The sequence below is a fragment of the Mytilus trossulus genome, chromosome 6 (assembly GCF_036588685.1).
Source record: "Mytilus trossulus isolate FHL-02 chromosome 6, PNRI_Mtr1.1.1.hap1, whole genome shotgun sequence".
Taxonomy (NCBI): domain Eukaryota; kingdom Metazoa; phylum Mollusca; class Bivalvia; order Mytilida; family Mytilidae; genus Mytilus; species Mytilus trossulus.
This window is the reverse complement of record NC_086378.1, coordinates 15,414,513-15,431,008: the sequence shown is the minus strand read 5'-3', so window position 1 is coordinate 15,431,008 and position 16,496 is coordinate 15,414,513. Positions and strand designations below refer to the sequence as shown.

Below are 16,496 nucleotides of genomic sequence, written 5' to 3'. Positions count from 1 at the left end.
AAAATATGATCTGAAGGGGGCTCGATTGTATAAATCATTTTTTTCATAAATATAGGATTTCGCAATATTTCTTTTTTCTTTTTTAACTATTAAATTATCATATACTTAATTAATAGAAAAATAAGATTAAAAAAATGGGGTCACCAATCATTAAAGCTTACAATCTGCCTTTAAAAAAGCATGTATTTTCGTTGAGGTACTTTTTTTTTAACTAATAGAAGAAATAGAGGTAATATCAAAATAAAAAAAGAACATAATTACAGAAATCGCTAAAATTTTACATCTTCAGAAAAATGAGAAAACTGTTTCACATTTTTGGCACATACTATTATGCACAAGTTTAAAATATTTGGCTACCAATGGTTATCATAATGAGAACTTATGATATGATCTTGCCTTTTAGTGCAATATTTATTATATGTTGATTGATTGGTTTATTATTTTTGTATACGCCACATTTAGTACTATTTAGTGGCTATTTCGTGATGGTCATTTTTTTATTTGTGGAGGAGTCGGATAGAAAGGAGAGAAATAACGACCTTCAGTAGGAAAACTTCCAATTCTTATCAATTAATATTGGAATCAAACGCACCTGTCATATGTTGAGTTTAAATTTACCATTCGTCACAACTCGGCGAGAGAAGTGGAGTCACCCGAGGATTGCCGATTGCAAATTCACAACTTCAAGACTGACATGCTTGGTTTACAGTAGTTGTAGTACGTAGACCTTTCGGCCACCGGCCCATAATAATTTACAATGCGTTGGAGATTTTTGTAAATAAAACAGTTAAATTAAATGATAATGTGCTGCTATTTTGATGCTATATAAACAAATACAGATGTAAGAACATATTGATCACCAAAGTTATGGTGAGATAGAATTTTAAAAATACTGGATAAGTGTAGAAACGTCCCTGTATGTGTTTACCCTTCTCAAAAAGTTGAAAATAAAACAGTAGTAACAATTGAAGCTTCATTTTGATAACCAAATAAATTTTAATTTTTTGTATGTCCTTATATTTTTATCAATTCTACAAGTTTAACGAAATCATTCATAAATGCTATGTGTACATGACATAAATATTACTTTATACAGATAATATTGTATCCAAAAAAATATCTACACTTACATAGTTTCTAACAGAACTTAATTAAAGAATAAGTTATGTATTCCAAATCTATTTTATTTGAACAATTACAAAATAAGGATCACAAACAATTTACTAACTAATAACGTCTTCTCTTTTTCATAATCTAAGAGTTAAAATCAATTTACAAATCTAACGTTTACATCGAATCCTTCTTTTGTATATCTTGGATCGTCTTTTTTATCTAAAAAAAAGAAAAAAGAAAATATATACCAATCATCATTCTGTAATTTGCCATATTGTACCACACTGGTACATTATGAAAATATTCTGTCCATTGCAATTGTATATCCAGTGTATACGCATGATCAGGAGTGTTACTCCCGTTCATGCTATTTCAATACTTAAAGGAAAACTCCAGTTTTACTGAAGCTGAGTTTATATGATAAAAAGTGTTTTACCAAACGTAAATAACCCAACGATTTTTAAATTAACTCTTATAATAATGAAATACGGTTTATCAAATTTGACATTTTCACAATATCATGGTAAACGCCATGTCAATCTGATTAAAGAAAAGAACCTTGTCTCCAAGATTTGAAAACTCTCAATTCTACTTTCTGTTTTGAAGGCCTTTCAGAATCCTCTGGTTTTGTTGGATAAATATACACCTTCAAAAATATGGAGGGCCGGTGAAATTTCATTGACTGATGTAAATATTTTATTGTAATATAAACTTTACAGTTTGTGACGTATGCCCCATTTTCCCATGTATTCAAACGTATACAAATTTAAAATTTTTAAATCTATACATACCCAGAAGGACAATCACATTCACATCTCAGATCAAGCAGTCCCTTACACGTCCCACCATTGCAGCCTGGCCTGAAGTGTTCACAACAGAGGCCACAAGCTAAGTTAACCGGACATCCTCCCCATTTACAGGTTATTTTTTTCCCTTCTGTTTGGTTCATTATCATGCCTGAAAAAATGAATGAATGAATTGAGTGAGTGAGTGAAAAGAATACATTGAGAAAATTTACAAGTATTGATTTATTTTAAATTATCGTTTGTAAATATTGATTAATTTCAAATTGTTTGTAAAACATTTATTTATTTACAATCGCTTTTGTGTAGACTTCGATGAAAGTCGTGAAGCCGAAACATTACGATTCTCTATTCAGTCGGCGATGTAGTGATCGATGATTTGCTTTTGTGCCTATTGCTAATTTACTTGTGCCACAAACCATAATTCCTTCGTTCAAAATAAACCATTGCATTTGCACCAATAATGCAGATTAACATTATAAATGATAGATATATCATAGGGAAAATAATGATGTAACAACATAGTTTTAATAGCATAATTAAACAGCTGTCGTATTATCGGTGTCGTCATCATTTAGGTTGATATAAATTTAAAGAGACATGGTATAATTGCCAATGAGATGACTAAACCACCAAATTACAAAGGAAGTGGATGTAAGCAATTATATGTAACCGTATGCCTTCAACAATGAGAAAAACCCATACCCTATAGTCGGCAATAAAAGCCCCGACATGAAAAATATGAAACAATTCAATTGGGAAAATTAACGGCCCAATTTATAACAAAACAATTGACGAAAAAGAAATATGACGGACATGAATTACCGACGACTACTGAAGTTTTAGGTTTGTTAGACACCTATTTCTTTGTCAAACTGTCATGTAAATGATAAACAAAATTTAGACAGAAAAATTTCTATGATTAAGAGAAATCATCTGAAGCTACATAAAAAAAAAATTGGTCTGGTAGCCCTCGTTTTTTGTAGTTAATATTAGGATAAAGTTTGGAATTAATTTTTTTTCAAAAAGTGGAAACTACTGAAATGGATTGTACATGTTAAAAACGAAAAGCAATCAAAGCCAACAGTGTACATCTTCCTTGTCGTAGATATACATAGAATGTGAAACTTGTGAGTTACTAAGCCTCTTCCACTTAGGGAAAAGCAAATATACGAACAAATTAAAACAATAACTCAACAACACAACCAAATTTGCAACTAAATGTGAACGATATTGTTCTGTATGATAAACAATTGCCAAGATGTATTCCAAGGATACAATTCCCTAACCTATACAACTTTTACAAATGTACTGTAGTATTCCAATACATTTTCAAATCTCATTAAGCTAGTAAGAAAATACACATTAAGGTTTAAAAACCAAACTGAGGGAATCGAATCCAAGTAAAAGCTAACCCGAGTGCGTTTACAGGGTTAGCGTCTCCTGGTTTGCTGTATCACCAGTTGTACTTACAAAGAAACTTACAAAAATAGGACATTAAAATCAAATGCTCATAAAAGAAAGGCAAAGCAAGTCTAACCCGAAAGGCAAAAAAAGTCTTACCCGAAAGACAAAAAAAGGCTTACACTAAAGGCAAAGAAAGTCTTACCCGAAAGACAAAAAAAGTCTTACCCGAAAGACAAAGAAAATCTTACCCGAAACACAAAGAAAGTCTTACCCGAAAGACAAAGAAAATCTTACCCGAAACTCAAAGAAAGTCTAACTCAAAGGCAAAGAAAGACTCACTCGAAATGCTAAGAAAGTCTTACCCGAAAGGCAAACGAGCAGAATTATAACAGCAACACTTGTTTTCATGGTGTAAATCTGAAATAAAAAATTACATATATACATTAACCAAAACCAGTGCAAATAACAAAACTTACACAAGAAGCAGCTCGAAGCAGCTAGAAGCAACTAAGTGATATAAATTCAGCCATACAAATCTTGAGCGATCGAGCCTCTGCAGTACCTGAATTACATACATTACTGTAAATATCTAACTATATACAGCACAGTAGTATTTCGTAAGGTATTAAACGCTCATTTTTGAATTTGGTAAGCAATACTAAAACTAATTCCATTTTGCATGAAGGATGGAAACACTTTAATCTTTTGTCATATAATCCTGATACATGTTTACATATTAAACCATTCGCTTTATCAAATCTGATTGAAAATAGAAATGAACAAAAAGGGATAAAAATAGACGTTGGATCATTGTAAACACAGGACCCCTTGTGTATTCTTCCCTGGGTTATACAAGGAAAATTGAAATTCAGGTGATTTTCAATAAATGTATTTCAAGTCTTAAAAAAAAAAAAAAAAGGGATATAAAATCAGTTAATTTGAATACATCAGGTACTTTTGGTCAGACTTGGGTAAATTTTTGTCACATTTACTTTAGACAATCGTCCTGGTTCTACGTTTCTGTGTTGACATATTCAGAAAAGAAAACATAAGCAAATTTGAATCGAAAAGCTTAAATAATGCTGAGAATATTTTTTCACGTTTTTATATAATTTATGCACACGCGATTTTGAAACACCTTTACATGAATCGTGGATAATCCAATCCAAACCGTTATAGGCGAGTGACATTTAGACCTAAAAATATTTTTAATGCACCTATATCTAACACACAGCTACATATGTATATTATATATCATTCGAAAGGAAAACATGTGTAGATTCCATTTTCCCCGGTCGTAAAAGTGAAATATGGTGCTATTTTATTTTAATTGGGGTCAAAGGTCATTCATAAAAAATTAAAAGAAATCCACTTTCGTAGTATTATTGTCTTATTGAGTCACATGGTTAAATACTTTATGCCCGTTGGAATACGATTCACCTTTAAATAAATCTTAAATCATTGATTTCGAAGTAAATACGTACTTTTTTGAAGACCTGAGGTTATACGATTATAAAGTTTCTATGATGTACTAAGGTGGAATAAAAAAGAATCGAATTAAAAATTGATACTATAAGTCAGAAGAACGTTTTGTTTAGGAACAAAATAAGCTAAAACTTAATAGGTACAGAGCTTCTTTTCGAGATACTACATCTTGTACGAGTGGCGAGAATAGACTTACTCGTACTTTCGCCTTATATTTGCACAAAATATATTGAACCCTGTATCATAAGTAAAAAAGTAAGAAGTCCAAAAAATGACAAAAAAATCCTAAACTTGACCTAAGTACGACAAAATTTTAAGATCTCCTTGTCATCAACGGAACTGTATATACTGTATTCAAAATCCTCAAATTTATGAATATTTAGCAAAAGACTTCTCAATTATTTTTTATGTGAACTGATCAAATATTGTATTTGTTTTACATGTTGATTATTCCAAAAAGTATTTAGGTGCTTTCACATTTTACGTATATTTTGATTCTTAAAACATATACTTTTAAAAACTGAACATGTAATCATAAGTAGATGAACGAATATGAAATAAATACTAAACGAATTAAAATATTAATAAACTAATAAACTATAATTGAATCACTAAACGAACAACTTAATTAATTAATAAATTAATAAATTCGAACACGTTTGTTTGTAAGCAAAATTATAAGCAACTAAATAAACATAATATACTTACTGTGACGAGACAATATGAAACTACAGAAATTTTGCTGTGCGTTCACATTTAAATAGCTTGTTATTACGGATGCACAAATCATATCATCAATCAATTTTTTGTTGTTTTATTGTTGGATAAGAGACAAATTGTTTACATGTTTTTCAATATGCGAATTTATAAAAGTACATCAACATACATGTACATGTAGCAACTGGTTCCAAGAAGCCATTGGAAATTTGTATTCGTAACAGGACTTTACCATTTGTTCAGCGTAACCGTGGTTCAAAATATTTTACATAAAACAAAGGGGTCCCGCGTTACTAAGTCACTGCATTAAAGTGTAGGGAAAAATGTCAAAGGGAAATTATTTTCAAATGAGAACTACTAGTATTCCTGGAACTGGCCTCAGAGGTAAACAACAATTACATATCTATTTCTAGGAACATTGCTAACAACTATTGAGTGTAGTCGACGTACTAACAACATGATAGAACAAAATAAGTTTCAGTACAATGTCGCAAAATCATAGTTTAATTTCTTTTAATATTTTGCTATGATCGAATTTGATTAATATGTGGCGATACGATGATGACTGATATACCCATATTTTGACTATTTTATTTATTGTAACTGTTTATTTAACGCATTATGTAAATATAACGGAATTTGATGAGACTGTTATTAAAGTGAGAGGGTTAGCGCTATAGAACCAGGTTTAATCCACCATTTTCTACATTTGAAAATGACTGTACCAAGTCAGGAATATGACAGTTCTTGTCCATTCGTTTTTGATGCGTTTTGTTATTTGATTTTGCCATGTGATTATGGACTTTCCAAATTGATTTTCCTCTGCGTTCAGTATTTTTGTGATTTTACTTTTTATGGTACATGTACAGTAGCAAAGATATATTTGAGAAGGCACCAATTCAACTAGTATTATACGTGCACATGTGTTCTGCTAAGAACACCAAATGTGATTCGATTGAATCTTATATACCCTCATTGTCTAGATTCTGATTGAACGTGGTTAGGTGGATGTATGTGAAAATCTCGAATAAAAAATATATTATGCTTTCTTTCTTCCGGGCGAAGATTGAGTTTATATGGATACTTCTTCAGTTCAGATGGACACACTGAGTCGTTAATTATATATCAGTCTCTTCTATGTTTAGCAATGGTGGTCATGTCACAAGTTGTTCATTGGTTTGGAACAAGATCCTCCAAAATGACTGAATAGCTATGATGATAAAGATTTTAACTGCATTTCAATTAGTTAACTAAAGTATGTTATATGTTCCTTACGTCGTAACTTAATTCCCCTTCCCTTTCATGAATGCGACATACAGAATTATACTATTTACCAGATTTGTTATCACATAAGCAACACGACAGGTGGAGCAGGATCTGCCTACCCTTCCGGAGCAACTGAAATCACCCCTAGTTTTTGGTGAGGTACGTGTTGTTTATTCTTTAGTTTTCTATGTTGTGTCATGTGTACTATTGTTTGTCTGTTTGTCTTTTTCATTTTTAGCCATGGCGTTGTCAGTTTATTTTCGATTTTTTAGTTTGACTGTCCCTTTGGTATCTTTCGTCCCTCTTTAAGCTAGGACGTCCTAATCGATGTCCTTAGTATTGGTGGAAAAGAAAATACAAATGAAATGAAAAAATGAAATACGATATCGTCTTTATTCATTTTTTTTGCAGGCCCCTGTTGTTGTCGTTTGTTGAGGTTTTCTTTATATAGATGATACCGTGATGTTCTTGTTTTAATTGTTGTAGGGCCCTTTATAGCTTGCTGTTCGGTGAAAGCCAAGACTCTTATGTTGACGGCCGTACTTTGACCAATAATTTTTTACTCTTTACACATTGTATCTTGTATGGCGTGTTGTCTCACTGGCACTTATACATAATCTTCTTATTTCTATATACCGTCGTTTTGATTTTATGTGATTTTTGAGAACTTGACCATTTTTGCTATTGTATACAATAACACCTTGTGAAATTGTGAGACAGTTTTACAGAGTAGGTGTGTTTTCTATCATCTGGTTATGAACCATACCATACCGCCATTTTGATTTAACTTTTTAACAGGATGTTCTAATGTTATGACTTTACTCGTCGTTTTTTTGGGTTTTTTTTTTATGGATTCAATTGTTTCAAAATGACGTATATCCTCAATTCATGAACATTTGATAAATATGAGTTATTTCTGAATAAAAAATGCATAGTTTTTTAGGATACTTATAAAATACAGAAATTATCGATTATTTAACAAAAAACAATTTGTGTTTATCTTTTATAACAAAACAGTTATGTATTTCTTTCAAAAAAGAAATTCCGGCCACAAATCTTAATTTTGAGCAAATGTACAAATTTAGACCTCATTTTACTCAAAAAGTAGCACATGAAGGTATATTTTGTGTTACATATTTGATTTAATCAGGTAAAAATAGCCAATATGCAAATTTTCAGGAACTTGTAAATACAGAATCAAAACTGTATCGTATGCCCTTAAATTTTATTTAGATTCGATAAAAAGCTGTTGAGATATTGTATCCAAATCAAAAATATAAAAAAAGTTATGGTTTTGCATGATGAGAAGTTTATTTTTTTCAATTTGATATAACAAATAAATAGTTTAATATAACAGATCATCAATTTGCAATAATAATGTAAGGATGTTTCATTGATCCTTGCATGTGCCCATCGAAATTGATGCCAGGCTATTTGAGGAAAGCGCAAATCTAAAATAAACTGACAATGCCATGGCTAAAAATGAAAAAGACAAACAGAAAAACAATAGTACACATGACACAACATAGAATACTAAAGAATAAACAACACGAACCCTTTTTCCTTTAATCGTTTTTCGTTGATTTTGTCAGTCTATTTTCGCCTAAAGAGTTTCCATTTTGTAGCTTCTGTCTCTTTTTACATATTATTTAAGGAGATTTGTAGATTTTCTCTTATGATTTGACTACAAAACACGATTAGATTTAAAAGATAATCTTGGCCATGCAAACCAACCCTCGTCACAAGATATATAAGACCGTCATTTATTGAGTTTATTTGTTTCTCTTTTTTGTTGTCTTTAAGAAAGGGGGTCGCGTGAATTAAAATCAAAAGTGTGTTTATTGTTGTTAAGAAGTTATACTAGGTTTGTGATCTTGTCTTTATGTTTACACCATATTGATTCATATAGCTAGTGTATAAACAGCAAGGAAACAGGCAATTGTTACTGTTCTTGTACTTCAGTTGCAGGATGGTATTAATCTTTCTGAGTGCAATATCAGAAAACAGATAGTCTTGAAACGAGACCCTGCTCTGATCATGAGCACCAAGTACTGTTTCGGTTTAAGTTAATGAGGCGCTTCAATAGATGGTAGGACAATATAAAGGTAAACAATTATTTATGCATGGGTGCCAAAAATTTATCAAGTGTTGTCTTTTTTTGGCAGACAAATGTAACACACTAAGTTGGCATCGCTATTTTGATACATGAGAATACAGCTGTGTTTTAAAGTTATCAGAATTCTTGAAAGCTATGCATGTGTTTAGTGATAAAAACACATAAAAAGCACAGGAAAGGGCAAGAAAGAGCAGCATATCAGAAAACTTTGTGAGAAAAAGATTTTTATTTCAAAATCAATTATATGCGTGATTACAGGTCAGTTTCGTTCTTTATCTATATTATTGTATCGTCAAATGTTATCCATGTACATCTGGCCATCTTCACTTTGTACAGAGGTCGGTATCTGTAAATAAAAAAGTAGCAGTGTCATTGGTAATCATATCAATATAAGTATGGATATAGGAATTCAATATACGTACTAGTATACATTTTTTTTTAATTATTTTAATAACGAACCGTTTTAAATTATTTTAATTAAGATGCAATTTGTGCATGTAAGATGTAACAAAATCTTGACATTTAAGAATAAAAGGTCGCATAGGAAATCAACTTGTGACGTCTTTTTTTTTATCTAAAATAGTTGATTATTCTCTTTTTTTCGATGAAATATTGATTTTAGAAAAATTAATTGAATTGTTAAGATATATCTGCATCTAAACTACCTAGCGACTTGCTGTTGCAATCTTTGAGCATACCAGAACTAACGTTTAATCTGTATATTTACTGATACTGTCCTATTCCCCATTTGGCTATATTGACTAAGTATGCATGGATTTGCATGGCAAAGATAAATATACATAGTAGTAGACGCTCACCCTTTCCCTCGCATCTCTTCTCTATTTTGGGGGTTCATGCATTCTGATGTACAGTAGTTGTTGTTTGTTTATGTAATATATACGTGTTTCTCGTTTCTCGTATTTTTTCATATAGATTAGACCGTTGGTTTTCCCGTTTGAATGGTTTTACACTAGTAATTTTGGGGCCCTTTATAGCTTGTTGTTCGGTGTGAGCCAAGGCTCCGTGTTGAAGGCCGTACAATGACCTTTAATGGTTTACTTATTTTTTAGTTGTTATTTGGATGGAGAGTTGTCTCATTGCACTCACACCACATCTTCCTATATCTTAGACTATTTCCCTTGGTTTTTGTTCTTTACCTTGATTTTTGTCTTTCTAATGGCGTCATGCGATTTAAACATCGATATACAACAGCTGCGTCTAATGTAATTTATTGACACCGAAAATGGACCAGTGAGTTTTGCTTTGTGAACAACAATTCCAGAAGGATAAATTTGTTGTGGGTTCATCGAATTTACACTACACTATGCAAATTTACAATATCCTTTGGTTGTTACATTGTAAGTATGTGCCCTGTAACCCTGTTGCAAGACATTTGTCTGTTCTTTCAATCATACTCTCTAATTGTAGATCTTTTTGAAATTTGCTACCATTCTTGCTGTAGAACATCCTTATTTGAATTAGTGTTTAAAATGATTTCGTGATATACTATGATCTACATGACGTCAACCAATCTGTCAACTAAAACATTGCAAATTAGTTACCTGGAATGAATATGTTTTTCATGTAAAAACTAAAGAAACTATAAAAACTGACCTGCTCGTCTTTTATCACAAGCTCCAGGCGTAGAATCCCAATAAGTGTTCCCGTTTCTACAGTAAACCCATTCGGTTCTGTTCTCTTCATCTAAACAGCCATATGTTCCGAACGGTAGAAAAGTGCACATGACCGTGCATCCGTCATCATCAAATGCCAAACTGTTTTTGTTCTCGCATGATCTTTTCTTTAAAAGATCTGTAAATGCAAAATGTCAAATTCAAAGGACCTCGACAGTAAAGGATACTAAATACATATCTTTTTCTTGTCATCTGCTCATTAATCCAGAAAATCTAAATGAAAAACAATATAGTTATATGCAAATGAAACATTTCGAAAAACAATTCAATAAATTAATTTTAAATGGCACAGCCAACAATACTCGTACAACTAAGAAAGTATACTAGAACGGAGATTGCTTATTACTTTGTTCTATACTTTGTTGCAATATAAAAACCCTTAAATTCAACTTTAAAATAAAAACTAACCGGAATTTTTTTTAGTTTTTTTTTTAATTTTGTCTGAGTTTTTTCCTATTCAATCATCAATAAATATCCAAGGAATGCGATTCTGAAAAGTGATTGAATTGTGATAGCTCATGAAGAAAGCTCGTATACATCCTAGTTGACAGCATGTCGTCCATGCAATGCATGACCTATGGCGTTGACTTTATTATAGTTTCATTGCTATCTCATTAAAGTTATTCAAAAATAAAGAAATCAATTGTTTTACATCGTCATTTTGGTGCCTGTTATATCTGACTATGCGATATGGGCTTTGCTCATTGTTGAAGGCCGTACGGTGATTCATAGTTGTTTATTTTTGTGTCATTTAGGTCTCTTTTGGAGAGTTCAACTTGTCTCATTGGTAATCATACCATATCTTCTTTATGTTATAACAACTACTACAAGGTATGATAGCTTCGGAAATTTTACGCTGCATATCTCAAGTTTTCACATCTTTTGTTTATTGGTTACACGGAGATCTAAGCATAATGCTATAAACAAAAATGATAAAATATTCAGAACATTTTCTATAATTTATAATTTTAGATTTATAATTCTTTAAATAAAATTGTATCAGACTATTATAAAAGGCACAATTACTCTTATAGGCTTGCCTCTTTTACTTGTTTGCGTTTGACAACGGGCGTCCCTCAGATCCAGGACTAGTGTACCATCCTGAATGGAACAGCATGCTGAATCCATACCAGCACATCTCTTGTCAACTGGTCCCGTTGATACAGTTCCTACTGCCAGAGCAAACAGTAATAGAATGGCAAGCATTGTATTTCTTTAGTTCAACCTACAATAATATCAGTTATGTTTACTGGTGGTATGTTTTTCTTTTTCCGTTGCAAGGCTTGTAAACGAATATATAATAATAAATATCAGATTTATTCCTGTATTGCTATGAATCTCAGTTTATAACCAAACTGAACATGCCTGTACCAAGTTAGGAATATGACAGTTGTTGTCCATTTGTTTTTTAGCTTTTCATATTGGCATTTGATTATAGACAGTACTTTGTTTTCGAAACAAATATAAAGCCTAGCATATAGAGCGCTTTTATACGGAATATGATTAGTGGTTTTTTCTCTATATGAGTAAAAATAGTTATATAATAGTTTGAAAATAATAAAGGGTAAGTATTTAATAATTTGAAAATAACCGATGTTAAGTATATATCAATTTGTAATTAAATGAGTATAAGTAAATATATTTTGAGGATAACGTATGAAGGATTTTATACTTGGTAGAATAAGAAGGTGGTTAAGCTATTTATAAGTAATTTACGAAGAAAAATGGCAAACATCATGACAAACTATACCTTTTTTTTTAAATATATGAAAGCATACCTTTTCGTAGCTAGTCGCGTATATATGACATTTTCCGAAGCCATAATGCAGCTCCTTCAACTACATGTATGAGGTACATTGAAATGCAGATTATCAAGTTTAGCTCTTCATTCTTCACCGTAATAACCCCAGGGAAGGGAACACAGAAGAAATCAAAACATTTAAAAGCAACTGACAACAATCAGCATATGCGGCGTTTTTAATATAGCAATATGGCTTTTTTATTTTAAATTTAAATACGCTTTAAAGAAAGACTTTTCAGTTTCTTTGATTTTTATTTTAGGGGTTGTTGGGGTTTTTTTGGAGGGGGGGGGGCTGGTTTTTTATTTTCTTTGAAAAAAAATTTGTAAAACGCCTTTACGTTTCCGTAGAGTTTTAAGTGAATAACAAGGAAAATGGTCTTCGTTTGTGCTGAAAACCTGTAAAGTATTCATAGTCGTGAATAAAACTGTTATTCAAGCGAAATAAACCGTATCGCTTTTTTTCCGCCATAACTGGACATCACTAAATTTCCCGTCAGAAAAGGAAATATCTGACGCCACAATGGATAAGTGATGTTGAATGACGTCAATAGTTTAAACGGGACAGATTCTCGGGTTAAGCGGGTATAGCAATAATGTGTTTAGTTGAATAAAAAACGATCTCGACAGGACACATATAGCTCATTAGCGGATCCAGGGAGGGAGGTTCTCTTACTAAGCTATTATATACACTTTGAAAAAGTCCAAAGCATTATGTGGGGTTAAACATTTATTGTGTCGCATTCATGAAATTCTTTTTGCATTTACAATCCAAAACGATGCAAAAATACTGGTTTCTGATTTTGGGTTTATTGAATTTCATTTTTTGATAAAAAAAAAAATTGTACTTTGAGGTTTAAATAGTGGGTTGCATGAACATGTAACACCGACAGAATATGAATTATACGAAATACGTATGCGGTCTCATTGTATTTCATAAATTAAATAGCATTTTAATGGAAATCAAACGGTTATAAAAAATTATTGAGCCCATGTACATCGTTTTCAGGCATGAAATATTTCATTTTACGACTAAGTATCGTTATATTGCCCCATAATATAAGTTTTGATGCTAATATGTAAAACAAAAATGGGTAACTTACCTTGTTTTATGCAGTTCAACTGGAAATGATACCAGGGTATGTTGTTTGTATATGTACCAATCCAAGTTTTTGATCACTGGCGGAAAATGTATTCAGGCAATACTGTCGTAATTGTACATCAAAAACGATAAGATCAGAAAATGTAAAATAACATTTGAGTGGTTTAATAATGGATTTTTAATATATTCTTCTTCAATTTTGACACTTAAAATGAAAATATTTGATATCAGAATATTAAAAATAATTCGTTTCCTGTGTTCATAATCCATTTTTTTTTTATGTTCATCCATATTTTATTTAAACGCGATGTCAAGTACGAAATATTTATCTTTAAAGCGACATCTCGGTTGACCATCCGAAATGAGTATTTGTAAACAACATTTTGTTCATTTCAAGGACACTTTTTTAATCAGATCTTGCAGTTAAAAATAATCTAAACTTCAAAGAGTTATTTTAAATTTTCTTTTTAAAGTCAATTGAATAATTTTAAAAAAAAGTTCCCATATTACTTTCTTGTTTGATTTGACTTAAGTGTTTAATCTGAATGCCCTTACTGATATACCTACATACAATAATCACTGTTTCTGCCTGTTCCAATCAGACTATTTCAAATATTTCTGTCTTTAAGAATAACTCGATCATACACACATTTCCAAAATGCTATTCCTGATTCAATAGTTTCGTTATTGCGATGTACGTGCAGTTATATATTATAATGCCTGTTGAAGGTGCATCCCTTTTATTTAGATTTAAGTCTAAGTGTTCTGATAGCTGTTACGCTGCCAAAACTAATTATTCAAATATGTCATTGTTTTCTCGTATCTGCGAGCGATCTCATCTATTACAACAGAATAGATTAACGAAAACAAACAGCATTGATTTACTTCTTGACCAAGGATTATTTTTTTTAATTGTTAATCATGAAAAGAAAATGCTGCGAAATGCATTGTTCCAGACTCTTTTTCGAAGAGAGCATTGCCTTTTTGTTTTGATTACTTTTGTAAAAAAAAATACTGCCGACGGCAGATGTGCGAATGAATGCTTATATAAAGATAAATCTATATGTGTTTTTTTTCTCGGCAGAATGCATGCTAATGTACAAAAAAGGTCTATATGTATTCGTATATGAAAAAATTAATCCTGGTATCTGTGATGAGTATATTTACAATCACTGGGTCAATGCACTGCTGGTGGAGTTTTAATTCCCAGAGGGTATCACCAGACCATTAGTCAGCACTTCATTGCTGACATGACCTATCATTGATATGGTCATATTTATAGATTAACTGTTTACATAACTTTTGAATTATTGAAATTCTTAGGCTTGTCTACCTCAGGAATGGTTTACCTTAGCTGAATTTGGCAAACCTTTTAGGAAATTTGGTCTTCTATGCTTTTCAACTTCGTACTTTATTTGGTGTTTTAAACTTTTTGGGGAATTCGAGCGGCACATATTTTTTGGATTCACTGATGAGTCTTTTGGAAACGAAAAGCACGTCTGGCGTATATTCAAAATTTAACCCTGGTATCTATGATGAGATGATGTGCAGCTATTATTATTTACTGTTTTTAAAGTGATAAAATTGTCTTTGATTTAACACCTCACAAATATCTAGAAGTTTCACACTATAAACAAACTATAAACATCCCTTTTACAAATTTGAACAGAAATGTTCTACAAGATAGTTCATATTCTTGACTTTAAAGATTCCGTTCGTTTCTTTAATCAAAACGATGACGAAGTTTTAGAGTCGTTACTTGGAAGACAGTATGAAAACTAACCATAAAAACTGTAAATGCTGATGTGGAGCCTCTTGATGTGCCACATAGCAGATTATATGTTTAAAGACACATATTTGATCTCAACTAATGTTGTTCCTGTTTGAAAATTGTTGAATAATAGAGTTTGTTTTTCGATTATATTTTATAAAATTCTGTAACTATATTTATCCTTTTTTGATTGTTGTTATACATAGATGTAACTGTTGTTTAGAATATGTAATATAAAATTGAGAATGGAAATGGGGAATGTGCCAAAGAGACAACAACCCGACCATAGATCAGACAACAGCAGAAGGTCGGTCACCAACAGGTCTTCAATGCAGCGAGAAATTCCCACACCCGGAGGCGTCCTTCATCTGGCCCCTGAACAAATATATATACTAATTCAGTGATAAGGAAGGCCACAATAAACTCCAAATTGTACACAAGTAACTAAAATTAAAACTAATACAAGACTAACAAAGTAAATATGTTTGTGTAATATGTTTGATGGTGTTCTTATAATATAAATCGTCAAATCTTCATATATATATGGAGGAAATAAAGATAATCAATCAATTAATTGAAATATACCAACTTGTCTACTTTTTTATTTCTCTAATGAAGAGTTCCATTTTTATGTTAATTTCAACTACACATCAACCTTTTAAGTGAAGCGATAATTGAGGGGGAGGACAGGGGTAAGGGAGACAGCAAGAAAGGGGGTAGGAGAAGGAGAAAGAGGTAGGAGAAGGGAGAGGAAGGCTGGGAGAAAGGAGAAAAAGTTGGAGAAAAAAATAAAATATGAAAAAATAAAATATCTCTCTTTTTGCCGGTAAATTAAAAAAAATGAAATAAGGAGAAGAGGGGTGGGAGAAAGGAGAAGAGGGTAGGAGAAATGAGAAGAGGGATGGGAGAAGGGAGAAGGGTACCCCCCTATCCTCCCCCTCATAATTAAGGAAAATGAACAGTTCAATACAATGCAATCTTAATTATCAAAAATGCAGTTTTTATTTGATATAATAAAACAGTAAGGCCAACATTTCATGTTAAAAATTTATGTATTAAAATCTCCCTGACAACTCCATACATCCGTTGATTAGATTACATGATTGACTTACGTGTGCAGATTTGAGACAAATGAATTCAAAGATAAACATATTATTGTAACACGTTTGAAAATTATGCTCTTGTTTTGGGCATGTGCTGCCTCTTTTTTATTTGTAATTTATA

At 31.6% G+C, this 16,496-nt stretch overlaps 1 protein-coding gene and 1 long non-coding RNA gene across 2 annotated transcripts; both read right to left on the bottom strand.

Annotated features, from left to right (window-relative positions):
- Nucleotides 1–1,163: 1,163 nt before the first annotated feature.
- LOC134723221 (uncharacterized) lies at nt 1,164–5,601 on the bottom strand. The gene is made up of 4 exons (XR_010108017.1): nt 5,517–5,601; nt 3,686–3,740; nt 1,905–2,070; nt 1,164–1,332 (listed from the first exon to the last, which is right to left on the bottom strand). It is a non-coding gene; the product is annotated as an uncharacterized LOC134723221 (long non-coding RNA).
- Nucleotides 5,602–8,870: 3,269 nt separating this feature from the next.
- Nucleotides 8,871–13,613, bottom strand: LOC134723220 (uncharacterized). Its single transcript, XM_063586848.1, has 4 exons — nt 13,503–13,613; nt 11,642–11,826; nt 10,522–10,719; nt 8,871–9,253 (listed from the first exon to the last, which is right to left on the bottom strand). Exons 2-4 carry the CDS (start codon nt 11,805–11,807, stop codon nt 9,231–9,233), a joined length of 387 nt encoding a protein of 128 aa, XP_063442918.1. The 5' UTR covers nt 11,808–11,826; nt 13,503–13,613; the 3' UTR covers nt 8,871–9,230.
- Nucleotides 13,614–16,496: the final 2,883 nt, after the last annotated feature.

Excerpts from the sequence above, each read along its gene's own strand:
- LOC134723220 (XM_063586848.1), bottom strand. The coding sequence starts at position 11,807 with ATGCTTGCCATTCTATTACTGTTTGCTCTGGCAGTAGGAACTGTATCA. Across the intron at positions 10,720-11,641 it reads AACGCAAACAAGTAAAAGAG|ATCTTTTAAAGAAAAGATCA; the intron begins GCAAGCCTATAA and ends TTGCATTTACAG. Across the intron at positions 9,254-10,521 it reads TTGTGATAAAAGACGAGCAG|ATACCGACCTCTGTACAAAG; the intron begins GTCAGTTTTTAT and ends TTTTATTTACAG.